At 40.4% G+C, this 27,932-nt stretch overlaps 1 protein-coding gene across 1 annotated transcript; it reads right to left on the bottom strand.

The window, feature by feature from the left end:
* Positions 1–1,691: 1,691 nt before the first annotated feature.
* HELLS (helicase, lymphoid specific) lies at positions 1,692–24,986 on the bottom strand. Its single transcript, XM_065068481.1, has 22 exons — positions 24,830–24,986; positions 24,630–24,757; positions 22,844–22,966; positions 21,637–21,696; positions 21,097–21,133; positions 20,942–21,006; positions 19,988–20,029; positions 18,944–19,168; positions 17,350–17,532; positions 16,946–17,089; positions 16,190–16,386; positions 15,397–15,493; positions 14,148–14,309; positions 13,510–13,652; positions 11,777–11,915; positions 10,492–10,575; positions 10,284–10,403; positions 8,415–8,531; positions 7,332–7,491; positions 3,433–3,529; positions 3,154–3,230; positions 1,692–2,225 (listed from the first exon to the last, which is right to left on the bottom strand). Exons 1-22 carry the CDS (start codon positions 24,858–24,860, stop codon positions 2,128–2,130), a joined length of 2,529 nt encoding a protein of 842 aa, XP_064924553.1. The 5' UTR covers positions 24,861–24,986; the 3' UTR covers positions 1,692–2,127.
* Positions 24,987–27,932: the final 2,946 nt, after the last annotated feature.

Here is a 27,932-nt window from a genome sequence, read left to right as displayed (position 1 = left end):
GGTGATCCAGGTGACACTATTTCACCCAGAACAATTTAAAACTGTTAGCAGCTGTTGCCCCACCTCCCAGGCACATCACCCTGCCTGCCTCTACTTGCAGATCTCCCTCGGCTACAGCAAGGCAGGCTGCTGGCTGGAACACCCCATGCCCCAGACTCGGCCTGGAGGCAATAAGTGCACAACTGCTGGACTGCCCCGTCACAGCTTAGGACAGCAAGTGTGAACGTTATTCTTGACTGCAGGAATAAGTGGTGCAAGGTCATGCAAAGGCAGCACTGTGTGTGCTTTGATCAATGACATTCACAGAACTCCAGGAGCCAAAAAAGAAAGGCGGGGGAGGGGGGAAGTGATGGACTCCTCTGTGGCAGCAAACAAAAGCTGTGCATTGCTTTTGCTTTTTGAAGGTGGGCCAGAGAAGCAGCCACAGCTCTGCAAAGTCTCTCTAAATAACATCACACTCCACGGATCCCTAAAGTTACTACATTTCACTAATGCTACCATTAACGGTAGCTCATGCATTTTTAGGGGAGCAGCAATTATTAAATCTGAGCTTTGCTGGCTGGGGGATAGAAACTCTTCTTTTCCCCCATATTGCCCTGCAGTGACACTCACGTAGCTGTGCAACTTGAACAGGGTATATCACTATTCAAAGGGAAGCCTGTGTGAAAGCACTTATTAAAACTTTAACAATGATTCCGTTTAGGTACTATTGTAGATACATAATTTACTCTTAAATCTTGTCTTCGGTAGCATAAAACAATGGATAAAGAAGACTAGCATAGTAGCTCAGCAAATGTAACACATGGAGACAGCACATGTTGGACTTTGCATTATTTGGGCTAATAAGTAACTGAGCAGAAAACTTAGAAGACAGGGCTTTCAACAAGCAAAGGTCAAAGGCAGCCTACTCATAACAGATTTATTTGTTCCCTTATAGAGGTAAGGATCAACTTCTCTCACTAATATAACTAAATCAAGCTAACACATGACTTTTTATTAAGAGTAAGAAAGACCATAAAAGTGGATCATAAAAGTGACTGGAAACTAGTTTCCAAAGTCTGATTAGGTATGATTTTATTTTATTCCATGTTACCTGTGGCCTTGGCGTAACTAGCACAACTGCAATTGTGAGAGCTCCAGCTGAAGTTCCCTGACTGCAGCTTCTAACTACACCTAGGTGACATTTTCACAAACCAGCACTTAAAGTTTAAAAGCTACCTTGTGCCTGAGTTCAAAACTATTGCTTACAGCTGGCTCTGAGAGGATATGCAACTAATAATCTTCACCTGTCTTTTCTGCCCCATGGTAGTCTCAAACCCTCCATTCCCAGAAAGACCTCACTCCTCAGTCATCCAACCCCCCCAACATTCTGCACTTTCCCCTTCCAGTACCTTTAGCTCCCCCCATGTGCGTCAAACAGATACCCTGGCTGTGCAAGCTGACAAGCCAGTCAACGCAGAAAAATTTACATGTTTTTAGGCTTGTTCAAGCTCCTGGTTTCTGTTGTGGGATTTTTTTTGGTGGGTTGGTTTTTCTTTCTGTTTGTTTGTGTGTGGGTTTTGTTGTTGTTTGTTTTGGTAGTGTTTTTTTTTAATCTGTTCACTTGGCTAATGTGCTAAATGAGTAGAGTCAATTAATGGACATAACATAAGCTATGCTTATTTCAGAAGCTATGCTAAAAACTGTACACCTTTAGGACAAACCAGACATTTATTTAATCAAAATAACTTGCAGAAATTAAAACCAGAAGCTACACAATTGGCTGTATAAAAGGCACATGTTGACTCCCTTCCAAATAAACCTACAACTGACACCATATAAAAAAGTGTTTTAGTACTTCCACAGGAAGATTTTTACACCAATCTGCCAGTTTTTACCATTGATCGATCACAAGAGCTAGCTGCAAATGTGAAACATGCGCGTTTTCTGGATTTTTTATGAGCCTACCAAAGCTACAACATGATACTATCACCTGCATTACACTGTAGAACATGTTAAAATTCACTGGAAAAACACAAGGGATTTGAACAAGGCCTTAAAGAAAAGATCGGTATGTTTAAGTGACATCTCTGGAAGATCTGATGTCAGTTATGTTTGCCCTGTAAGACTACAGGCCACATTTGCACATTAAAACACGCATTCTGCATTGGAATCTGATGATTCTTCTAAGATCTTGAAGACACCCATTTTTTCCTTTTTCATCTTTTCTGAGGTCTTCATTTGATCTAGGAATAAAACAAAATAAAAATCAACAAAAACAGGTGAAGTATCTGCAACCTTACTATTGCAGACTGCAGTCAGCTGTATTAAATATCAGTGCATCAAGAATAATTTTCTGTATTAGGAGTCAATTAATGGAAATAAGCAGTTTTTATAAACAATTTATTTAGACAATCTAGGAAAAAATTCAAGCATAGCAACAGTTCTCCTACGGCAAAGTTATTTTACTCAAACTATACATATCACACTTATTTAAAGCTAGCTGTCATTTTTGCTTCTAAATTCTGTAATGACTGATTTTTTCGGTATCTATGATTTGAGGCTTATCTCTCCTAAAGATGCTGAAGGAAACAAAGCATCCTACATCTACTGTTTAGATGAATTGAACAAGAATTTTTTCCTTTCTCAGAAAAGTTTTTTTTTTATATGTTGGCCTGACCAAGCTTAGAATTTGCAGACAACCTCAAAAATTTTATGGGTTTTTCTTTAAATATTTGATCCACTGACAAGCCACAGTAACTCTGAAAATCTCATGGTTTTTTTTCCCCCCCATAAAACATTACAACTATATTTTGAGTTAGGTTCTCAAATAAGTTTGCTAAAATAAATATTTTCTGAGAATAATTTCTACTTTGATCAATTACAGAAACTTAGAGGGAGAGCTGCTGTGCAGAACACCTCCTAATCTACGCTTTTCATTCACAGTATGCTCAGGGCACTAAGCATGAATGTGATTTTCTGCAATACTTTTGTTTAAGTTCTGTTATCTCTTCTTCAGCAAATCCTATTGAAAGTATCAGCAAAAGGGCCGAATGGTCCTTCTTCAGAGGTACAACCCAGCTGTAGAAGAGCAAAGCTATGGCAGGTTTCTACATATTTAGTCCCTTACGAAATATGAACATGAAAAACAAAGAGATTAAAACTACGACTTACCAATAAGATCACTTCTATCCAACAGTAACTCTAGATCTTTATCACTGATTACTTTTTCTTTAGATCCTTTAACCTCCCTGTTGAGGAACAAATAATCTCTCAATACAGATAAAAGCATGTTATAGTTAGTATTACATAGAAGTCAGTTTTCCCACAAAGCGGAATCTCTAGGACATTTTTCCACTCTGAAGGGCCACATACCACTTCATAAGACAAGAGAGTTATTAACAGCTGCAAGTTACAAACTCATGGTCCAAGAAAAATATGAAATCTGCATACCTCTCATAGTCTCTGGATTTCAGTAATTCTATTAATTCCTGAGGGTCCAGGCAGCTCTTTGACTGTGCTAAACCAGATTTGCCACCTTTAAACTGATCTGTAGAAAGGAAAAATTTTAAGAAAGTCCACAGAGACAGCAACAAATTGTGCAAATTGTTAAATCAATGGTGGATGCACATAATGAACAAATGACTCTTTGAATCAAAATTAATGCTATGTTTCATTGTTCTAGCCCTCAGGTAAAGACAGCTTACACTAATAGCCCAACTGGTGAAAAAAAGTCAGAGGTACACAGAGTTTTACATGCAGGCCTTTCACCTTCTAGCTGTAGTATGCAGAAGAACTGATTGAAACACCAATTCAACATGCACACACGCACACACAGAGCAGAAGAGCCATTAGTTCTACTTACAGTAAAAATATTGTAAATAAAGTTAGATGGCAGATGCTGAAGTTTGTTCCCTTTGTATTGTAAGCTGGTTGAAACAAAGTAAGCAGTATTAACCACAAGATAAGAAATATGTGAAAGATATGTGGTCTGCAGAGAGAGCAATCCTCAGTTTAATAGACTAGACAGACATGACAAAATAATACATGTGTGCTGGTTTGACTGAAAATGAGTCAATTTTCCTCATGCAGTTAGAAACCTTTCTTTTCCATAGCTAACACAGTGATCGTTTGGACTTAGTTTGAAAACAAGAAGATAACAGCCCAGGACAGAGTTAATGTTTTTAATTGCTCTGGTCTGAGAGCCAAGGACATTCTGAGTGCTCTGCCCACAGGTGTGAGGTGGCTGGTAAGGGGGCATAGATGGGGCAGAGCTTGACTGACATCCAGACTGATCAATAACAATATTTCATGCCATTAAAGTCGTGCTTCATATTTAACAAAGAGTCAGGATCTTCCAGCTAGCTCTTCACTCTTTTTCAGAGCCAAGATGGAGACCTGTTCAGGACTTTCTTTAGTTTGGCCTTTTGCCATCCTGCCATTTTGCAGAGGCCTCTGGGCCTTTCTGCCTTTTTCCTCTCTTCTCTCTCTGGGGTCAGCTGTTTGGGACCAGGGTGCTGCTTTGTGAGGAACTGCACCAAGTATCTTTTATCTTATATTCTATTTTCCATTTTATATATATTATTAGTTGTAGTAGTATATTAGTTTTATTTTTTTATTTTATTGAACTGTATCTACCTCAATCCTTGAGTTTCTCCCTTCCCTTTTGATTCTCCCCCCTATTCAGGGTGGGGGGAGTAAGTGAGCAGCTATCGTGGTTGTATTGATAGCTCGGGTTAAACCACAACAATGGACACGGGTTGGTTTCTTGAGGAGACTATGCTAACGTCTATCTACACACAAATCTGGATATCAGCGCAAACATCCAAAGAACTTATACAAGATTATTACTTAACTGAAGCTGAGCATGGATGAAGTCAAGCTCAGTCTTGCACATTTCAAGAAGACAGGCAAGGCTGGCTTACTGTTCTGTGCCAAGTTTCCTCACTTTTTATCAACACACATACCCATTTTATTATCAATCCTTTTCATCACATTCACTGCTCTGCTTTCCTGTACCTTGTCCTCCCCACACCTTTTCCCATATCCCTGCAAGGACTTGCTGCCTCTCTACAAATAAAATGCAAGTTCCAGAGGGGTCTGAGCTATGGGATTCTCTCCCCCATCAACATCTGCTGTGATACAAGGATCCAGGTCCTGTCATGCACTATTAAGTGATGCAGCCTCTCCCTTTGAGTTTTCAGAGTTTCACAAACTATATGGCATTCAAATAGTGCTGTACAGGTCTTGGGTTGCAATACTAGCAACATGAAGAAAAATAAAGACGACCCTATCAAGAACTTAACACTTCAAATAGAAGTTTCTGTCCATCACTTCCTCTTAGTCTGACATCTACTAATTTAACTAAAATCATGCTGGTTCTCATACAGTTTCCTAGGAAACTTTCTTCAATAAAACAGAAGCACAAGATGGAAAGAGTAACCTGGTACTAAGGCCAAAAAAGCATTCTGTTTGGCAACAAGTTCCAGTTCTTAAGCTCTAGTACTTGTATTGTATACATCCTACAAGGTTAGACACAATTGAAAGGCCTGACTTAAGTAAGCTTTGTGATATCCCTTCCTCATTCACTCCTCCAAAGTTCCAACACTTTTTAGAAATTCAAAATAACAGGATCCATTACATCACCTTTATGTTTTACACAATGGCACCAAAGGTTCCTGAAGGGGACAGCCCTACCTAAGCTGCAAGATTTAGGTATGATTCACCAATACTTACCAAGATAAATACTCAACCTAATGCAAAACTGGAGGCATGACCCAACTTGACACTTAGCTTCCTTCCAGTACAACTAGACACTGCTTCCCATTGCTACTTTAGTATATGGCAGTCATACACTATTAAAGTCCCTTCTGTTTTGTGCACTCATTCTACCAGTTTGGCTTTAACTTCAGGTTGAACCATAAGTAAGAAAAAATTTGGTGTTTTATTAACTTGGTCATTAACATGCCTACACAGACAGCAGACCAGGCAATCACACCAAGACAGCAGTGGTACAGCTAGGATAAAGGAAGCACCTAACAAAGATTAGCTAACATCATCCAAAAACAGAGACAAACCACAGCTTATGCTTGACAAGCACTGCATGGTGCAGCAGACAGTTAGAGCTCTGGCCCTTCTGTCTGTTTACACCCCCATGAAAATGTTTGGGTTCCCCCCTCTGTTAAGATACTACGAGAAATTGTTAGGCTCCTTCAAAGTTTAATATAAGGCTAATTATTGTCAGGATGCCACACCAAGTTACAAGAACTGTATTTTTCAAGTGATCTTAGTGTTCAGAAAATGCTATAGGGAGCTACTGTCCAAATATCACAAACAGAATAAGCTACAGAAGCAAAGCAGGATTTCTTATAGGACCCAAATAAGAAAATTTACCCCCAAAACAGAGACTTCAACCCAATAATTTTCTTAAGACTTTTGAGCATGACCAGCTATATAATCGAGAACATAGCAAGAATCACCATTGTTCTGCATGTAAAATCAAGGACTATCGGTCTGTTCAGCACTGGTTAATTGTTGAAACAGGACTGTTCTACTGTGCTTATAACATACTGTTCTTAAATTCAGAAGGACAATTGCAAACAGGATGCTGAAATTTTTTACAGTGATTTTAAAGCTCTAGGATTTGCAAATGCAACGAAGTTTAATAGGAACCCCTGCACAAACCAACAATCTATAGTCTCTATTCATTTTACCAGTTTTAACAGGAACACTCCCTACTCAAGCATGTTTGCCACTGCAACTGGAAAAATCTATTGCTAAACTTCACATCATGAAACACTGCTCTAGATGTCATCAGGTAGGCATATTGCTCCAAATGAAGAATTGTTATAAATTAAACTGCAAGCAGTAAGAATCTTCTAATGTGTTTTTCCACTTATATTCTGGTCCATTTAATTTGATTTTAAAAAGATAATCAACTCAGACTTTGTCATCTACTCCCTAAGCATTTTTATGCTAGAAGACCAAAAACATTTGTGTCAAACAAACTATCATCTTGCTGACAAGCTGCCAACAAACCTAGAGCTCTACTCTCTTATTGACTGTTTTCAGCAATATTTCTTTCAGGTAGGCTCACTGTCCCATTACCCCTCTTCTTTTTGTTACCTACTAGTAAAGGTAAGTCATATATCATGGTGATGCCAGAAATACTAGAAGTGCTTTCCTTTATTTTGCTGCAGAAGTTGTCTACAACCCGTCTAAGAACGCATTTTAAAAAATACTATACAGCCACTTGTTGGGAAGATGAAGCATTCACAGAGCGGCAAAGAGTTCTCTCAAGATTTAAACAAGCAACACGTGCTTACAGGAAGGCATAAGAGAAAGATACTAACTTTTGTGGATAATCAGCTTCTCCAGCTTTCTCTTGGCAGCAGCTCTCTCCACAATCTTCTGGTCAATCGTATTTGCAGTCACAAGACGATAAACAACCACTGGCTTTGTCTGGCCAATTCTGTGACATCTGTCTTGGGCCTGCAAGTCCGACTGGGGGTTCTGAGCAGATAACAAAACAAGTTAGCTGCACCAGTAAGCTTAAGAGACATAACACAGGCAGCATTTTCAATAGCGAGCTCTGAGAGTCAGAGCGGAAGCAATGAGCAGGGCAGCCCAAAAGTAAAACAGAACTCATATCTCTTTACTCTTAAACTCATCCATTACAAGCTCTGCTGCTGTAGCTGCACAGCCAGCGTAACCCAGCTAGCTCAGACTGCTTCTGCACTATGTGCTGCACTTTTCAACAGATGGACATGCTTTGTAGCACCAGTTTAGCTGAGGTGTTAATCACAGGTTTGTGGGGGATTTTGTTGGAGGATAAGACAAGAGATTTTAAAATTTTTCAGGCATTTTTGAAGCTGCTTTAGCTCTTCTGAAGTTGAACAGTTGTGCAAACAGCAGAGCTGTCTATTAAAACAAAGTGAAGATGCAGAGGTCCTCTGTCATTTCCTTCCATACCTTACCTCTCTTTTTCCCAGTCTCCAGCCTCACAGAAGCAGCAGAATCCTAGCTAGCTAAAACACACATGGCAATTCACAGGACAAAATTCAAGGGACTGCTACTAACATGACAGCTGTTGGAAACAGGGAAGCTGTAGAAGGTCTGGCTAAATTAAAACTTAAATAACAAATAAAAGAAGGAAATAGATTTTCAGCAGTAACAGAAAAACCACTCCAGCTTTTGGTATAACTCAGGAGCAAACAGGCTAGTCTTAGAAACCAACTCTAACGCTGCATTCAATAAGCTAAGACTTCAAATGAGGCTACATATTTTATATATACACTTGCAAACATTACTTTATCATCTTAATGTAACGCCTCATTAAAGTTACAGAAGTGGTCTATACCATAGTGGGTTAGTAAATGATTATCAAAAGCAGAAATTTTATGATACACAGCATTAGGTTAACAGTCTCAACTTACCCAGTCACTATCATATATGATAACTGTGTCTGCCGCAGTCAAGTTAATGCCCAAGCCTCCAGCTCTTGTACTCACTAAGAACAAGAAGACTTCAGGGTCAGTATTAAATTGATGCATCTGGAAGAGAATTCACATATTAAAAAACAGCAAATGGATCAACCATAAGGTAGCTAAATGTTTTATTTTGTGAGATCTGTGTTTAAAAATAAGAACACACATAAAATACCACACACACTGTCAGAAGCCAAACTAAGGCGTTAAGAAACATTGTGTGTGTTTGGGAAAGGCCAAGATCAAGAAGTGAACTAATTGTATTTTCTTATCTGATTATTCCAATGAGTTGTCTAACACAGAGTAGAGATGACTACAGGGAGGTATGGTCCAAGTCACATTCACCTCCACATAACCTACCATTCAGTGATAAGCAAGGTTAACACAGTCTGAGTTGGCAGAGCCTAAAAACACATCTACTCCTCCACACAAGCAATGACCTAAAACACTGATGCCAACTTTACTGCTACTTCCAGCCACCCTGTATGTCTCCTCCTCTTACTTCAAAAGTAAGAGTAACCTTCTGGTCTCTTACTCAGCATCCAGCCTACCTTCACTGCAAGATGTTTCCAGGTGTCAGCACAGCTCCTACCAGGTCTGCAATACCACTCAAAACCTATTCTACTTAGTTTGACCACCCACATACTGATAGTAAACTGAAAAGAGTACAGTAGTTTTCAGGACTTTGATCACAGCAGAGAAAAAGAAACCATCACCTCACTGCCAGGTGGAAGCAGCTACCCAAGCTCTCTAAAAGCCCCATATTCTCTGGGCTCTCCTGGACATCAGCATCTGAAGCACCAGCAGCAAATCATGGCCCTGGGAAGAGCTCTAAGGAACTTAGACTGGTGACCTGAAGATCTCTCTCATCCTCCAGTGATACCAAACTGTGGCAGGCACACAATCAACTCCTAAAAATCACCACAACCCAGCAGTACAAAATTTTAACCAGCTTAACGGAAGTCACTATAGCTTACTAACATGCTGCTAATTATCCTTTCCTCTTTAAGAATCAGCTCTAACAGTAGAAACCTAAGTGTTCAGGGGCTTGGTTTTCCTCAGCCACACAGTGGCACAGAGAAGCACAATTTGAGCTAGATGATCTGTCATGTGCCCTTTTTCTGTATCTTCATAAACACCAGTGCATACTTTAGAGACCAGATGGCAATTGCAGCACATTCCCGAGATACATCCTGAGTACTTCTTCCATGTATGCATTGCTCTTTTACATCCCTGGAAACCCTCAGAACATTTCCAGAACCATCCTGCACGGCTGCTCTTTGTGATAAAAATATGCCTTAATAGTACGGTATTCTGTGGTTACTTGAAACCATTACAAATATGCAAAACTAACAGATTATGCTGGAATTAATCCACATGCAATTTTAGGCTGAAGTTACAGGTGTCCCACTAAGTACAAAACTCCATTTCCTGGAAATCCACATCATTTGGCATTAGACTCACAGTACGCTCGCATAAATGCTGCCATCACATCCTGGATGCTAGGCAACAATACGTGCAGGGATAAAGCTGGCATTAGGATCTGCCACAATCTAGATATATTACATACTTCACATCTGGATAACAGAGTACATGAGTACCCATCATTCTAGGCATACCCCAAGACAGTGGTTCAAGACATGTTTCATTGCTGCAGTATATCTGATTTGCAGATATTAAAGCAGCAGCAAGGATGTTAGTTTTCAACAAAGATGTCTTTTGCCTATTAAAGGCTAAATACTGTGCGAAATTGCACCCCAGTGTCACAGGAAGAAGCAAAGTTGTTAACAGGCTCAAAGTGTGTGTACATCTACTTACATTTTCTTCTCTCTCTGAGTAGGACATAGAGCCATCCAATCGACTAAATTTGAAGTTTCTCAAATAGCAGTAATCCATCAAAATGTCAAGCATCATAGTCATTTGTGAGAACAAGACGACCTACAAAACAAGGAAGATTCCTTAGTAGCACTTTTTGGTCATAGTGAGACAGCTATGCCCACCCTCTCCTTCTACGCATGAGCTTTACCTTATGTCCTCTCTTCTTCAGTTCTGGAAGCATTCGGTCCAAGAGTAGAAACTTGCCTGAGTTCTTTACTAGATCTTCATCAACCTTGCAACAGGGGAGAAGGGATCATGTATTAGGAAGGAAGGATACCAAAGGTTTCCCTGACTCAGAAGCACCAACAAAAGCTGTCTTAAAGCTTCTCACAGAAACAAGCTTGTATCATCTTTTTCACTAAAAGCTGTTAGATTGGAAGCAACACTGATATTAGCAAACTACGTTGAATCAGTTATGTCATGATGAAATTAAATCAAAACCCACCATTTCATATACTCAAATCATTTTTTAAAAAACTCATTAGTACAAACCCTTATTATTTTAGTTTTTTGACATGAAAAACGCTGTTGTTTCTTTACCAGACTGTAATTAGGGCACAAGGCTTCCACCCACTGGATATAAGCAAGAACTGCTGAACAAGGTACTACACACCAGCCAAGTGACAGAAGTTGACAAAACAGGTTTTTAGACTGCTACCTTAGACTCCTATTTTGTTGAAGAGTTTGTTACATCTAATTCTTGCTATGGGCCACGAGCAAGGATATATAAACTTCTCAGGTCTGACCCATACAGCAGTCACCTTGGTAATTCCTAATCCATTTTCCTGAGTAGGTGCAAGCTCCTCCAAGTGGTCAACTTTTAAACAGCCTTCATTTTCTACACATTAACTAATTTCCCCTCATGACCCAGACTGGGCTATCTGCTTTTTATGCACTGACTTTACACTGATAAACTTCAACAGCTTGTTCCTGAGTGCACCTGAATCTGTTATAACTCACTGAACAGGACGCATGACTACACATGCCCACAAACCTACATTTAAAATGTGCAAGCAACTTCCAGTTGTTCAAGATTCTTTCAATTCAAATCACTTCATACTTTCCTACATTACCAACTGCTTTGTGTAGATTAAACTACTAGCTGAGCTTGAGGCAGATCCTAAGACACCTTGAGTCAATGGAACCCAGCTACTGTTTGAGTTCAATAACTTTTCTCCCAGCAGATGAGCGCTGCCATAAGGAAAAACACTAGAGCATCACTATGCAAAGGCTAAATGGGCAGAGGCTGAGCTGTTCTCTCCAACTGCTGCTGCAGGAAGCTTCGAATAATGATTCTGTCCCACTGCTGGAACTCAACAGGGAGGCATATGCCAAATATCTTGAAAAGATCATTCCTTACTGCTGTGAGCTCACAGTCTATTGCTTTTTAGTGCCTGGAATGATTTTTCTTGTAACCCTTTTAAAATATGTACCTTGAATTGTTGTGTAGCAGGGTCCAATGGGTATTCAATAAGATAGGGGTGATTACAACATTTCCTCAGTAACATCATAATATTCTGCAGTTTCAGGTTCACCTCTGAATCCATGGGCATGCTCACTTCAACCACGGGCCTTGAAAAGATACATCATTGTATTAGCACAAAGCGTCACCTTATTATGCTACAGATACTGAAGAGAAAAAAAACAATAAAGCCAAAATCAAGCAAAGGATTCACACACCTTATCAAATGTCCTCAAAATCCCTCACAGTTAGTTAAGCTATTAACCAACGAAGTTTCTTTCAGTGCCACACTAGGCATTAAAGGCACAAGGGTTTGCCATTATTGGTTTAAAACACAAAAGGGCAGTCAGTAGGAATCAGAAGCAGAAAAAACAACCTGTGCAAGTCACCCAGCAGAAAGGGGAACAGATACAACAAATGGTCTGACCTTCTGCAGAATAAAATGTAAGCTATTCCAAAATCAGCTCTCGGCCTATCTTATTTCAGCTACATATACACATTGCAGGATTCACAACAAATACAGCTAGTTCGCTTTTCCACATCCAAGTACCATCTCCAACATAAGGCACCCCATAAAACTAATAAAAATGAATGTCTATTCTTCCAAAGTACACTGGACTACAGCAAAAATCTAGCAGAGTAAATACATTTCAACCCTGAAGATTAACTTGGTTTGCCCAATGCCCAAGGGACTTCCAGACAATTTGGAGTCACCAACAGACCTCATCAAACCCAGGAATGAACATGATTCTTCAGTTCCCTCAGTTCTAAACCTCAACTCTGACCTTACTCACCAGAAAGTGACATATACCTCGTGCCACCAAAACAGCAGTAACTGTGCTGGCCATTTGGTTTCCAAGCCTCAGCTTAAGCTTACATATTTTACAAAATTTGACAAGGAAACTGCTCCTCTCTTTTCTCCAGTCTTGAGCTCAAACTTTGCTTCAAGTATTCATGAGTAATTTCACAAAAACCTAGGAGTTAACTGCAGTTAGCACACCAGCACTATCCCTTGTTTGGCCCTTGAGCCAATGAAAGATATACCTGTGAATGTAATGGATATTGGAGACAAAAGGTTCACCTGAACCTTGCAAAGCCTGCAAAACCTAGCCATAAACCAAGCCCTTCTACTCTTTGTCCTCATTGCTAGCTGCAGCCAGGACCCTAAGCGATTACAACGACATTTAAAGTACCAAATAACTAAGATGAAGCAGTTCTTCTCTGGCTGACACCCAGTACCATCTTAGACCTTGAGGCTTTGGTGAAACCACAGTTCTTCACTACCAAAATGTTTCAACAACCTAAAGAAATTCTGTTTCACACATGGACATTTCAGTTCTTTATGGATTATCAACAGCACTATTCCCACAGGACATGTTTAAGACTGTGGCTAATGGAAATAGGGCCTCAAGAAGCAATTTTATTGCTAGATCCTGCAAAGGCCAGGGGTCTAAGAGGTCTGTAGCAAGTAGGAGTAAATGTCTTGTAGTTAACTATAATGCTAATGAGTCAGTAAGTGACAGTACAACCTAATCACTGCTATCATTGCCTAGAGACTATTAGGTAAAAGCAAAGGAACAAAGCTAAAGGGATACTGAATTATGAATTGCCATTCTTGATCAATTCAAATAAGCAAAGCCTCTGCAAGTAAACTAAGAGGGAGGTATTTAGTACAATAAAAAAAGAATCTTTTAGGGTAGGCACCTCTCTTTTTCTGTTTCCTCTTGCATTTTGCTGATCAGTTTTTCCAAGTCATCAGGCGAACCAGTATTTTCTTCACAATAATTAACCAGTTTTTGACTACGGCGTTTTGGTCGGCCTGAAGGACTCAACTCAACTACTTCTTCCTGTGGAAAATGATAATGTTGCCATCAACAGCGGACAGCTTTGTATTCAAAGGTCTATGATGACCCAAAAATTCTGAATACTGAAAGAGGTCTCATGATATGCATCATGCATTGCTTAGACTCAGCAGCTGTAAATTTTGCTAATTACAAAATGCAGCCCAAACTTTAAAGGTATGTAATAGCAGATTTTGAAAATTTATGCTTGACTTTCAAAAGCTGCATAAGCACCTTGCTGATTTTACAGCAGAAACTGTCACCTCTATGAAAACTGTCTTCTTTTTCACCCAAGCTACAAGTAACCAAGAAGAATATGTTTACAGTCATATCAGTTCTGTGCTCACTGAGGCCACAGCGACTGCCATTGAAACAGAAAACAAAAGGATCAGACTAAAACTTTAAGCAAAAAGTGGGTTTAGTTAAAATGCTATGAAGCAATTGCAATGTGTTTTTGCCATTAATAGCAAGCACATTTCTAATATGCATGTCAGTAGATACCTCATTATTTCCAAACAGTTTCCTAATGGTGCGATTTACAATGGCAGTATAGAAAGTTTCTTGCTTCTTTGCCAGTGGTGCATATACCACAACTTCTCGTTTAGGCGGAACTTCAAGAGCAACGTCGGATTTCAGTCTTCTCAGTAAGAAAGGTGTCAGAATCTGAAATGTTGAGCAGATGTATAAGAATTATTCAAAGCTCTCAATATGGCAAATTAAAAAAAAAAACCAAAACACAATCAAAAAAACAAACTAAAAACCCCCAACAAACAAACAAGACCAAATGAACAAAAACAAAAAAACCCCACAAACAAACAAACGATGACAAAAAAATCCCACAAAAAACAAAAAAACACAACCAACAAACCAAAACAAAAAACCACCTACAACACATAAACAGGTCTATTTTGTAATTTAAAAAAAATTAACTTCCAGACTTTCATATTTCATTTTTTAATATGGATGCCCACTCCAAAACCTTTATGCATATGTTGGTAATGCATGTGTTCAAACCACATATCCATTGACATTTTAAAGATTCTGAAGTCTTTAATAAGGTGCAGTAGTAACTACACTACAGACTTCAAACAATTTTCATTAACCAAAAGTAATTTTTTAATGAAACAGCTCTCTTTTTGGTTATATTTCTTAATTTTTTCTAGGAAAGCCCATACCTTTAACTGAAATAAATAATAAATTGTAACTGACAATTATATCTGGAAGATATAAATTGTATCGCTCACCATCAATTTACCAAAAGAAAGTTATAGCTCTGTAAGCATTTACTTCCACCCTGCCCCCCCTTAAAAAAAAGGGTTTTCAGTGTTAGTTTGGTTTTGAAGACAAGCACATTATACAACTAGTTTGTCAAAAGGTATTCTGTTCAGCACCTAAAAGTTACATAATTTCCCTCAAAGTTATCTTTCAGCAAAATAAATATATCAATTGAATCTTTTGGCAAAGAGAACCAAGCTTCAATTAACTTCAATTAAGTTAGACTAAACTCAATTCAGTTCCAAGATTAAAAAAAAAGAGTCATTATCAAAGAGAAATATTGTTCCTTTCAACATTTATAAGCGCTGGAGAGATTGAAAAAAAGCCCACAGGTCTAAGGAAGTCCAGAAGTGCCAGAATAAAAGCCTCCGGCCCAACATTCAGCCCCACAAACAAGATTTTGACACACTTCATAATAATGGTCAATATTAGAAATAAATTATGAAAAAAAAAATACAAAAAATAAGTCAAAAACCTGATGTAGCATATGCAAGATGTTTTGCTCCCTTTCTTTAGCAATAATATCTTCAGCAGTTTCTGTAATGCTGGTAATATCAAACCAGGATTCAAAGCTATAAAAACAAAGCAAGAAAAAAGGAACAGCTTACTTCATAGCTGTTATTCTTCCTTATTTAAGTATACTATTCTTCTCCTATCCTGAGATTTAAGAAAATCAAAGCACTAATATCCTTCATTAATACAGGGCAAACAGGAGGTATTTCTGAAATATACCAGCTAGTTCAGATGCTTGAGGTTTTAAATGATTGGTAAAAACACCCATATTAGTTAGAATATTCGCTATGATTTATTATACTCAATTTAGTCTGTATATTTTTCCAAAATTAATCTGAAGACTGTTTGGGCAACACTCTTCCACCTGACCATCTACTGCTTCAGAAAAGGATCTGTCTCCCATGAGTCCCTCGTCTGTCAGCCTCACACAACTTTCTCCAGCACCTCAGAGAATCTCAAACAGCACCAGGCACTTAGGATTAGACAAACATCTCTCCCCACAAATGCTCATGCCTTAGCTCAGAGTTGAGCTTCCACTATCCATACAGCTGACAATTATTTCCTTTCTTTCTTAAACAACTACGTGTGAAGGGAAGACACATTTCAAAGCCTCTACCATCAAATAATCATATCAAATTACAACTGCACCATAAAATAGGTCTTCACATGATGATATAAGTTTAATTATTAAAGAGCTACAATAATGCCCAAACAGAACAAAGTGGAATAGTTTTCACCATCAGATTACAACCTACCTTTTCAAATCATCAAACACATCTGGCAACAGGAAGTTAAGCAACGACCAAAGCTCTGCCAAGTTGTTTTGCAGGGGAGTACCAGTCAACAGGAGTTTATTTTCGGCATTAAATCGTTTCAATTCTCTGATAAGGCGGCAGTTCATATTTTTAATCCTGTGACCTTCATCTACTACCAGGTATTTCCAGAAGCAGTTCTACAAAAAGAAAGGGTGTTTCAGTACATCTTAGGTTTACTCCATCAAAACATGATGAAATAAACAGCACTAACAAGACTGATATGGCCCGTTAAAAAGATTCTATTTACTGCTGCTTCTCACTAGACGGTCCAAACAGTTAATGCCATACATCTGCTCCACGGTAACTCCATTTAGAAAGCTTAGGTGATAACAACAAAACTTCTACAAGAAACTCACCTTACTGAAACAACCATTCTGCTGTTAACCGTGATACTTATACACTAAGTATAGCTTTTACTCTAAGCCTCCCCCATCATCACCTACCGAGAGCACAATGAAAAGAGCATTGTGCTGTAACTGTCTGCTTACTTCATTTTTTTGATAATTTCAAGAACTTCTTAAGCATAGAATTCCAGAGCCACTGCTACCAAGGAAACAGAAGCGAATGCTAATATAAATGCTACACTATGACACTCATACAGGCAAGCATGTGGTGTTTTTTCACTATATTTTAAAACATTGCTACTAGCTATGAGGCATTCCACTCATCCTAGGGCTTTCCGGAGAACTTAGATACCTGCAGGGCATTTCTGTCTCGCATTGCTATTTCAAAGGAAGTAATGACCACAGGATGGATTTGCAGTGATCCTTGTCGGCTGTGAATTTTACGAACCAGTTTACGACGTTCCTGCTGAGCTCCATGATACAGCAGTAGGGGAATCTGAAAAAAATAAAAGAAGTTTAAAAGTCAGGTGAACTAAGCACATTTAAACCTAAACACAAGATAGTAGAGGTAATTAGCTTTGTTACAAGACAGCTGTAAATACACAGCATTCCATGGTGCAACGTGTGGTAACCACATAAACAACTAAAATTAAACTTATGTTCTATATGGACAAAGTTTCAAGGCAAAAAATAACAGTAAGAATTAAATAATTTGTTCTTTTAAACCTAAGGAATAAAAAGAAAAATCTTCATTACCTCTGGAGTAAATCTCTTGAATTCAGACATCCAATTTGGAAGAGTAGACAAAGGACCACATACTAAGAACGGACCAGGGACTCCTCTCTCCACCATCAGTGCTATTGTTGCAATACATTGGATCGTCTTCCCCAACCCCATTTCATCAGCTAAAATGCCATTGATACCATTTTCCCAAAGCATCTGCATACACAGAAAGGAAATGTAAATGCAAAATAGCCAACACACTTTAAGAACAACAGACATATTTTGGAATTTAACACCTGTAGAAACCCTCTACTAGGCACATTTTATATTATGGACAAGTTAAGATTTCTCCATTATGAAAATAAAGGCAAGCGTATGTAGGTGCATGTGCTTCTAGCCAATTAAGTGCCTGACTAGGAGGCAAAGGATGTAAGTCAGTGCGATATCAGAAGGCACTTCAACTGCAAGTATAGCTCACACTACACAAATTTTTACTCATACCTTAGGAAATCCCCTCTAAAAGAGCAAGTCGGCTGATGTTCCACTTTTATCTGTTCAAATAGCTTCTATAGGCATGACTACATCACCAGAGGAAGAAGATACAATTCCTGGCCAACACAGCCAGCTGCTCCAGCAAAAATTCTTTGTGCAGACACTGCCTATTCTGACAAGCGACAGAGCAACCTCTCACAAAAGAACAGAAAGACAGACACAAAAAGTGTTCTTTGGCTACTCTATCTAGTATTCATAAAGATGCATAAAGAACACTATTATAACAGAGGGCCCAAGGAAGCTGTTTTTTCCCTCCCAGAACAGTCCTGTCTTCCCTACATGCTTCCCAAGGGCTGAGCAGAGCAAGTGTGTTTATAGTGGCACTCATTTGTGAGATCAGCCTAAGCTTGTCGAGACAGGACACTTATGCTTGTGGGGAAGAAAAAAAAGTAAAAACCTAAGAGGAAAGTGAGATCAGTAGCAGAACAAAAAATAACTTTTTAATTATCAGAGCCAGACAAAACTAAGTTCTTTTAATTTGTCTTGCAAGCAAAATCGGGGACTAATTAAATATGTATGTGGACAATTTTTATGGCAAATTTCTTTAATTTTTTATTTCAAAGGCTAAAGACAAAACATTTTTAAAACCCTGTGTTAATGTCACTAGTTAGATTCCAAGATGCAGAGAACAGAAAACTTTCATTCATGTCATATCTGCAAATTAATGGGTCTTTAAACACCTATGGGGCTAATTATTCAAGTCCTTGAGAGAAAAAAGACTGTCCCTTAGTAGTATGCACAGAACTTCTGCTTTCAGAAAGTACTTATAAGGAGAGGCTGAAAAGCCAGTTGAGTTGAACAAAAAAATGGATAGAGAAAGGGAAGAGGGAGAACATCAACCAATAAGTCTAAAGAAAATGTTTAAAAACACAAATATCCTCTCCATTCTGAAACTTTTTATCTGCTGCTTGGTAACATTTTCCTAACACCAGATTCTTCTATCATAAGAAATCATAAAGAACTGCCTCTTCTTCACCTTCTCTGTACAACCATTATCACAAACTTCTAGTGTCCCTTCCCCTCCATTTCTTGTTTCCAACCAATGACAGATTCAATTTCTTCAACCGCTCCATACCCTGAGCCACTCCATGCCTTCCACTTGGTACCATCGCATTACACCTCCAGTAAAAATCTTTGGCTGCTGAAAAGGCACCGGTTGTCCATTAAATTTCCGTACTGGATCAAGGAATTGCTTGGCACTGTGTCGTACAGCTTGACACAATCTGTCTTTAATGACGCTGTTTGAGTCTCCATTCTTCTGCAGGTCTTCTGGACACAGGTTGTCAGAAGAGCTTTCATCCTATAGCGGGAAGTCCAAGAACACATGACAAGTGGACATCAAAGCCCAGCTAAGACCTACTTTTGCCCAATTTACACCAGTCTTACTGTGCAGTGAAGTCAGTCAGCCCCTGACACAAAGACAACAACTTATTTTGAGTAACTGTCAACTCAGGAGTAGAATTTTCTTTTAGGATTAATATTACTACGTAGCTAGACGTCAAACTGCAAAATTTTGATGCTTTATATATGCATTCTTTGCTCCTTTAGAACTAGAGAGCAGTGATAGCTACTGAAGAGATTTGTCTTATAATTTTCTACCTATAAAAGCACACAGACTTAAAACTTCCCCACTGTAGCTGGCATTTAATGCAGCTATTTCCCTTCTGTAAGTAGACTCTAGAGAATGCTGGAAAGTACTTCAAAACTGTGCTTGCAGCTTTTAAACTACAGCAGAACCAAAAGAAACCACACTTGGTATCTCCATGCCTGAATGCTTAAAAATGACTATGTCTTAAGGTCTTCTACGCCAGCATAAATATTTCTTAATAAATTCATATTTCCTTTATTTTTGAAACCACAAGCATTCTATAAAGTATAAACACATTCAAATTCAGTGTTTAACAAAAAATAAATTAGAAGATTTCACCCCAGATTTCTGAAAACAAGTATGTAAGTGCATTCACTTGCACCATTTTTTAAACTTCTAATTCAGGACATCAACAGCTAGCAGAGAGATGTTTATTGACAAGAAACGTTTAAAGACAGACTATTAAGTATAAAAGCCCTCACTGCCTTTGGGCTTAACACACTTAAACTACAATAACATGTGCCAACATACCTGATTTTCCACTTTACATTTTTTCGCCACTGATAATATTTCCTGGAAACAAAGATAACACTTTGCTTATGTACTTTTCAAACTTAAAGGCTATTACAACTTGCATTTCCTGAGATCTTTTAATTGAAGAATCTGACGTAATTTAGAGAGCTTTCCATATAACATCATTAAGCATACAAGTGACCCTAAGCAAGGCCGCACACAGAATCGACTGGGTTGGAAACGACCTCAGAGATCATCAAGTCCAACCCTTGGTCCAACTCCAGTCCATTTACTAGATCATGGCACTAAGTGCCATTTCCAATCTCAGTTTAAAAACCTCCAGGGACAGTGAGTCCACCACCTCCCTGGGCAGGCCATTCCAATGCCTGACCACTCTCTCTCTAAAAAATTTCTTTCTAATATCCAGCCCAAATTTCTCCTGGCAGAGCTTAAGCCCATGCCCCTTTGTCCTATTGCTAACTGCCTGGGAGAAGAGGCCAATCCCCACCTGGCTATAACTTCCCTTCAGGCAGTTATAGAGAGTGATGAGGTCACCTCTAAGCCTCCTCTTCTCTACACTAAACAATCCCAGCTCCCTCAGCCTCTCCCCATAGGTCTTGTGTTCAAGTCCCTTCACCAGTCTTGTACACACCACACACCAGAGAACACATTCCAATTACAAAGGGTAAATGAAAATTCAACTAGAGATGTAGTTTGCCTCCCAAAAGAGGTTAAAAAGAAAAAGCAGCATCTGAATTTAACCATTCTGACAATACTGCTTGTTGCATAGATCTTTGTTGTAAGACAGTCATACATTACACAGAGATCAGTGTTGGCTGTTGGATGATAATATTTGATGGCAATGTATGAGAAAGTATTGCTCTAAAATACAGACATCACAGAGTGATTGCCTCATCCGTTAAAATTTGTGCTACAAAAATCCAGACAAGCCTGTTTATAGTTATGGCCTACCTCTTTGGACATAATTTCTGAGATGTTGTATGTCCCATCTTCTCTTCCTCTCTTCTTTTTTGCACCTATAGGATAACACTCAAGTTCATACAACACATCAAACACCAAAGAAACTAAGAACACCAGTACTGACAAGGCAAACCCTGATACATTACCTGATTTCTCTTCTTTGCCATCACCTGGATTTTGACCCTAGAAAATAAACAGAGGAAGAGATTTGTTACCTTATGCATCTCTAACTATTATGACACAGATAAAAAGATGCAGTCAGCATCAAACCATTGCCTTTGAAAGCTTCTTGAAACACTTAACTATTAGTCAGCTTACAAAAATACAGGAAAAAAAAGTTCCTGCCTATCTTTAATACTTATTCAGCATCTCAGCTGAATAAGTAATTATTGCTAAAAGAAAAAATCTCCTCAAGACAAATTCAAACAATTTTCTTTAGTATAATTAGTCAGAAACATCTCCTTAAGATGGTATCTTGGTAACATCTCCTTGCCATGGTATGCAAATTTTAAGTGCTTTTAAACAGGCTTATTACAGTTAAACAAACATGGTATACTAGATAGAGCCTGCAAGTTGAATACTGGCTAAGTCTAACTTATTCCGTTTCCCTACCTTGATCAAAATTGACATGGTAATTTGTCAGACCTTTATTCAGAAAGTTGCATAAAATAGCTAGTTAATCTTACCTTGGCAGACTTTAACATAATCTCTCTCTTTTTTTCCAATTTCTCTTTCTTCCTCTGTTCCTAAAAAAAAAATAAAATAAAATAAAATAAATCCCATGTGCCATACACACATTCCTCATTTCAGTAACACCCAAAAGAAAAGAGAACTATCCATTAAAGAAGTGATAACAGGCATAACTTACATTAGTAACATAGAGTTCTGCATACTCTACAGAATTTATTTGTTCTTGTAGTCTCACTAAAAGTCTCTATTCTGGCCTAGCTTAAAAGAAAAAAGCAAAACTTGGACAAGAAAGTGCACCTGCTCTGAACTGCTTGTCAGTGAATACTTTAAACGCTAAAATACAGCAATTCAGAAAGATTCCAACACAAATATTCCCAGTTGCAAACTCCTTAAGATCACATCTATTGCAGTAAGTTTTCCATGTATCCAGCTCTCCTTTAACTTCTACATATTACCACTTGTGTTGAATTCAAGTTGACAGCTAAACTAGAAAAGTATTTTCAGAAAGGATGGTCTTGCAGTTTGTCAGTGTCACTCTTCTGGGCACATTGTTGCCCTGAACCTTTTCCTGGACTAGCTTGCCTATAACATACAGTTAAGAAATTCAAGATAAAGCTAGATATGAACTCAGAAGCCCAGGGATTAAAAAAACAACAACAAAAAACCCACACATGAGATCATTTTATGGAAGCTCTTGCTTGGGAACAGCATGGCCTCAGATCACTGTAATTTATAAATTTGTTTGAGGCCTACATTAACATCCTGATGACAAACCTCATCCTCATCCTTCAGTAATCGACACAAATAGGCTGCACAACTCCTACTAGTCAATTCTTTGCATTTTCTATCCTCCCTCCAGGTTTTCTAGTTCCTTTAAACTTTGTTTCCTATTTGAAATATTTATTTTCTCTTCCTAGCACTCGGGAAGAATTGTAAAGATGTCAGTGCCACCTTTACACTGTGATTTTACACTATAATTCACACTCTTTCTAGTCTGATTTATCTATTAATTTATAGAACGAATTCTGAATATTATGTAAAGCACCACTTTATTCCTGGGCAGTAGTTCCCGTAGATCTTTGTGTTGTGATTGCAATCTTAACAGCATTTTTACTTCAGTTCAAACAGCTGAATGGCAAAAGCCCTCCAAAACAGATGGCAACCCATCTTAAGAATGCCCATTGCAGACAAGAATACACCTACCTCCAGTTGCTGCTGTTCCATTTTGGTTAGCAAGAATTTGGAATAGATGTTGCTCTTTTCAAGCAAATGTTGAAGCCTCTTATAGCGCATTTCAGTTGACTCCCTGTCCCAAGAAGTGCGAGCCTGGCCAACACCACAAAAAGATGTCAGGAATTTATAGATGGTTCAGAGTTAATACTTTTAATGTTTCACATACACACAGCCTTTCCCTTCCAGACATTATGCATCTATGATTTGTGAGCATATAGCCTCCACGTACCTATGAAATGCTGTGAGATTAAAGCACTTGAAAGTCGCATTCACTTGCATATGTGAACAGGACTCTGGTACACACATGCTTCCAGGGCAGCAACACAAGGCATTCAAGGGCTCAAAGGCATCTCAACTCCAATTTATACAGTTGGAGCAAAATTAGTTTTATTTCCAGCCTCCAAAATTTGGGAGGGAAAACAAAACAAAACAAAACAACAACAACAACAAAAACACAAACAAACAAACAAACAAACACAACACAACCCTACCTGGCAAAATTCAGCACAGTGCTACAGTTTTTCATTATGAAAAAGGTATTTTGGACAGCCAGAAAATCATCATGCCTAATTTACAAAGGTCAAGTCCATTCCCAATGTGAAGAGAGTAACATTTGCTCACTTTGCTTACAAAATCTACACATGGCTTTAAAATCACCTCCTGTTGAATTTGCCAAGGCTGCACATTGAGGCGTTTGCAAATTACTCTTTAAAACTCAGATTGAGACTCCCTCAAAAGAAAGCATTCATCTAACATTGCCTGTTAGATTGAGATACTAAACAAGTGAAAAGGTACAAATTAGCATCTCCAAGAGAAACCCCAGAAAGCCAAGATGCAGAGCTTTACAAGATGCTTATCTATGCCATTACCTTCAGAAGAAGCACTGGGGGAAGGACATGCTAAGGCAGAGAGACAAGGGAATCTTCTGAAACTAAACAGACTAACAGGCAGGGGATAAGGCTATTAGCTGAATCATGGAACAAACTGTGACACAGAAAGGAGGAGGGGAGCATGTTTCTCTCCCCCAGAAATCACACCTTTATTTTCCACAAACAGTACCCCATGTCATTCTTATTGGGTAGCTATCACTGAATTATTTTATGAGGAAAATCTATCTCGACAAGCTCTTTGAGGAAAAAGATTGCCTTGTTGTGATTCTCCATACTGTTTTTATTTGCTTCTGCTCTTCCCAATCCAGATTTTTTCCTTCAGATGAAAAGTACCCGAGGTCAGAAAGATCAACACTCGATGGCAATGCCAAGAGATAATACAATTAAAACTAAGCTACACACACAGAAAACGCAAACACAAAACATCTTACAATTTATATTTCAGATAGAAAATCGGAAAAAGAAAGAATTTACGACTCTTCCTGAAATCAGTCTACTTTAAAGACATGGTATCTTAGATTTCTAGGCTCTGAACGACAAAAGTAAAGAGGTAATCTTCTCCTTGAACGCTGACATGCCTATAAAATGCAATAAGCTTCCGGCTGACCGCAAAAGCCCACAGTTAGCCTTCAAAATTAATACCAAAAAAAAAAAGCCTCCCGTGGGTGATCAAAGGCGTTTATGAATCACGGCCCGGGACTGCAGCACGTTTGTTTGTTTTGAAACGCAAGGGCTACCCGACTCCCGGCGCACCCGCGGCCGGGCGGGCCCACGGCGCTCACACCCCGACCCGCGGGGGAGGAGCCCCCTCGGCGGAGCAGCCCCAGCTGCCGTGGGGGGCCCGCCGCCCCCGGGCCGCCCCTCACCTTCTCCAGCATCTGCCGCTCCTTCTCCAGCCCCGCCGCCTCCAGCTGCTGCTCCTCCTTCAGCATGGCCGGCGTGATCACCGCCACCGCCGCCTCCGCCTGCTCCCCCATCTCGGCTCCCAGCGGTCCTGCAACGAGCACACGGTCACCCCGGGGGGCCCGCCCGTCGCTCCCCGCCCCGCCCGCCGCCCCGGCCTTACCGCCGCTGCTCGCCGTGTTCTGGGCCGGCATGGCCGCGCGGCGCGGCCGTTGGGCGCGAGGCGGTGGGACGCGCGCCCCACAGAACTCCCGCGCTCCGCCGCTTCCCCGCGCGCGCCGCCCGCCTCGCGAGACCAAAAACCGCGCGCTGCCCGAGCCGCGCGAGAGGTGGCGGCACTCTCGCGAGGCCGCTCGCCCCGCCCCCATCCCGGGCCTGCCCGGAGGCCATATCGATTCCTGGCAAGTGACGCGCGTATCCGGGCGTCGCTTCGTTGCGTGCCCGTCCCCGCCGCGCTGTCGGTACCCGGGCAGCTGTTTGGGCCGCAGCTCTGGGGCGGCCTCGGCCGTGCCCATCCCTTGCTCTGCGGTCTCGGCCGTGCCGTTAGCCGGGGTGCCGGGCCGGTGTGTACCGCCCCCCTCACAGAGGCGCCGGCCAAGCACGGTGTGATGAACTCGCCCGGGCTCCATCGCCTCGCGGCTCTGGCGCTCCACCGAGCGAGTGCGGACCCGGGAGGGCCGGGCGTCACCGCCGTCAGTGCCGCCCGAACACTTCAGACGTGTGCCGCGGGGGGGCAGCCGAACGCTGCGACACAGATCAGCGCTGCACCGGAGGCAGAACCCGCTTTCCCAGAACACCGTCTGTATGAAATGCTTTTAGTGTACAGAACACAAACGTTTCAGCTTCACCTAAATAACACAAGCTGTCAAAATAACTTTGGGCTTATCTTTTTCACCTCAGATTGATAACAAGCTGTTGTGCTAGTAATTTCTTGAACCTGACTGTCTGATGGATTGCAGTTTTGAACTCGCTCCACACACATGGGGACCAGAGCTCCTGGGTCTAAAATGGGACCTGGAGAGGGGGGCAGGAAAGAAGCACCAGCAGAACAAACAAGTCCGGTACTAACCGAGGTGGACAGCATTCTTCTCATTCCCAAAGCCCCAGAGGCTGGTTCTGGATGCTGTAATGTGGTTTATGGAAGAGTGATTCTGCTTTGCAAGGCATAGTTTGGAGGGGAACTCAAGATGGTTCTGCATCAATGTGATGGAATGTTAGCAGGAAGGAATGTTATTAACCCCCTAATAAAGTAATTTTATTGGCATTGTGGCAATTGAATGCAGCCTTTTTTGAGCTTCTGTTTCACTTGTAACTATTCTCAAGATATAACAGTGAATAAACAAAGAAAACATTTATTTCCTAAGGAAACTTTCATTCTGTGAGACCTAAAGTGCTTTCCAAGCTATATCATTACAGTAGAATAATCACCTAGATGACAACTGAAATGCATCCGAACTCTAATATGATGGTGGCTCAAGTGGCTCCCAAAGCCAGTTGCAGGCAGAAGTAGGGACAAAGGTGTGACTAGAACTTCAAGAGCACTCAGGAAAATGAAATTGCAAAGGTTTTGGGTGGGTTATAAATGTTAACACCTTTACTTATTAAAACAAAACAAAACAAAACAACAAAATAACAAACAAACAAACAAACACAAACCACAATAAGATCTGTCCTGCCCAGAAATTGTACGGAGCACAATTTATACCTCCTATCCAAAGAAAATAACCCTCTTGCTCAAGTACATAACAGAATGCAAATGTTCTGCCTTGTTCCTGTATCCATACACATTATTTTGTAGTATCATTAAAACCATTTTCAGAATTGTGAGACATATACCACCTCACCTCAGATTATCCCTTAAATCAGACAATTTTCTTTCAGCCATTTCCCGCTCTGCCCAGGACGGTGTCTGTAGCTGTTTGGGGTGAGAGGTGGTTTGGTGGTGGTTTGCGGGGTCGTGGCTCCCTGCGGGCGGCTCAGCATCACAACTGCCGTTCCTTTTCTCAGGCAGAGGCTGTGCTGTTGCGCAGGAGCCCTCCCGCTCCTTCCCACCCGCCCGGGCTGCAGCCAGCAGTCCCGGGACGCCCTGCTGTGCCCTGCCGCTGGACAGCGGCTCTGTGAGCTCCTGGGGGAGCGCTTGCCTTCTGCACAGGGTCTTTCTGTGTTCAACTAGTTTCCCTGTTTATTGGTAAAAGTCACCAGAAACAAATAGCAGAACAGTAATTAATTAGCCATCTCTTTGGTGACATTCAGATATCCAACACCCACAAAAATTTCTGCAGTGAAACACTCTCTGTAAACCATGTGTTTCAAAAAATTATCCCAGGTGAATGCTGCCGATCAGTCAGTTGTGGCTGGAGCCTGTTGGACACGTACCACAGTCTGTTTTTAACATCCCATGGACAGACAGACACTTGGAAGCAGAGTGTGCAAAAGATTTGTGTCCAGCGTTGCAGACAAGGTTCTCACCCCAGCTTAGCACGTGTGACTGAGGCAATGCTGACAAATGTCCTCCTCCAGATCCAACTGTGACTGTGGAATGGGTATGTGCTGCTTGTCACTGCTCCCCTCAGCCACTCCTCAGGCTGAGACTTCAGTATTTGATATTAATGGTCTGAGCTAACGAGGGGAATAAGAGTGTTTATGTAAATTGTTCATGGGGCATATTCTTAGGGGGTGGGAATGGGGCTATTTCCCCCAGCACAGCATGTTAACCAGAGCTGGTAGCACCTTCCGTAAGTGTAGCAGGATCCAGAAAATCATGTATCTCATGGCACAAATCTCCACTCACTGCTTAGCCAAAATAAAGACGTTGTAACATGTAACTTCTGTCCGGAAGCAATTCCTTTTGCCTCCCTAGTCGGCAACTTGTTACCGCAGTGCAGAAAGCCAGCAGTCCATCACCTTTTGTCTCAGAAGATGAAAGTCCCTCATAAGACACCTGGACACTTATACAGTATAATGCAAGGTGAGGAGAAAGATGAACCTAGTGGCACAGAGGGGGCTGGGCGAAATTACAGTGGAAGGGAGCAGATAAGAGTCAGAAAAATGCAGATTGTAAACAAAGACGTTTCTGTTCTCAGGTTGGCCGAGTGGCTGCTGGTAAGTCTCAGTAACTCTGGGTTGTCACCTTTGAGATTTACTTGTCACTCTGGTATGCAACACAAGAATGCATGTTGTTTCATCATGCTCCTTGCCTGCACAGGTTGCCTAACTAATTTACTACAAACTGTAAGAGTAGTTCCTTGTACTAATTGGCCTGTCTG

Source organism: Columba livia, chromosome 6 (genome assembly GCF_036013475.1).
Source record: "Columba livia isolate bColLiv1 breed racing homer chromosome 6, bColLiv1.pat.W.v2, whole genome shotgun sequence".
Lineage (NCBI taxonomy): Eukaryota > Metazoa > Chordata > Aves > Columbiformes > Columbidae > Columba > Columba livia.
This window is presented reverse-complemented; position numbering and strand designations above follow the sequence as displayed.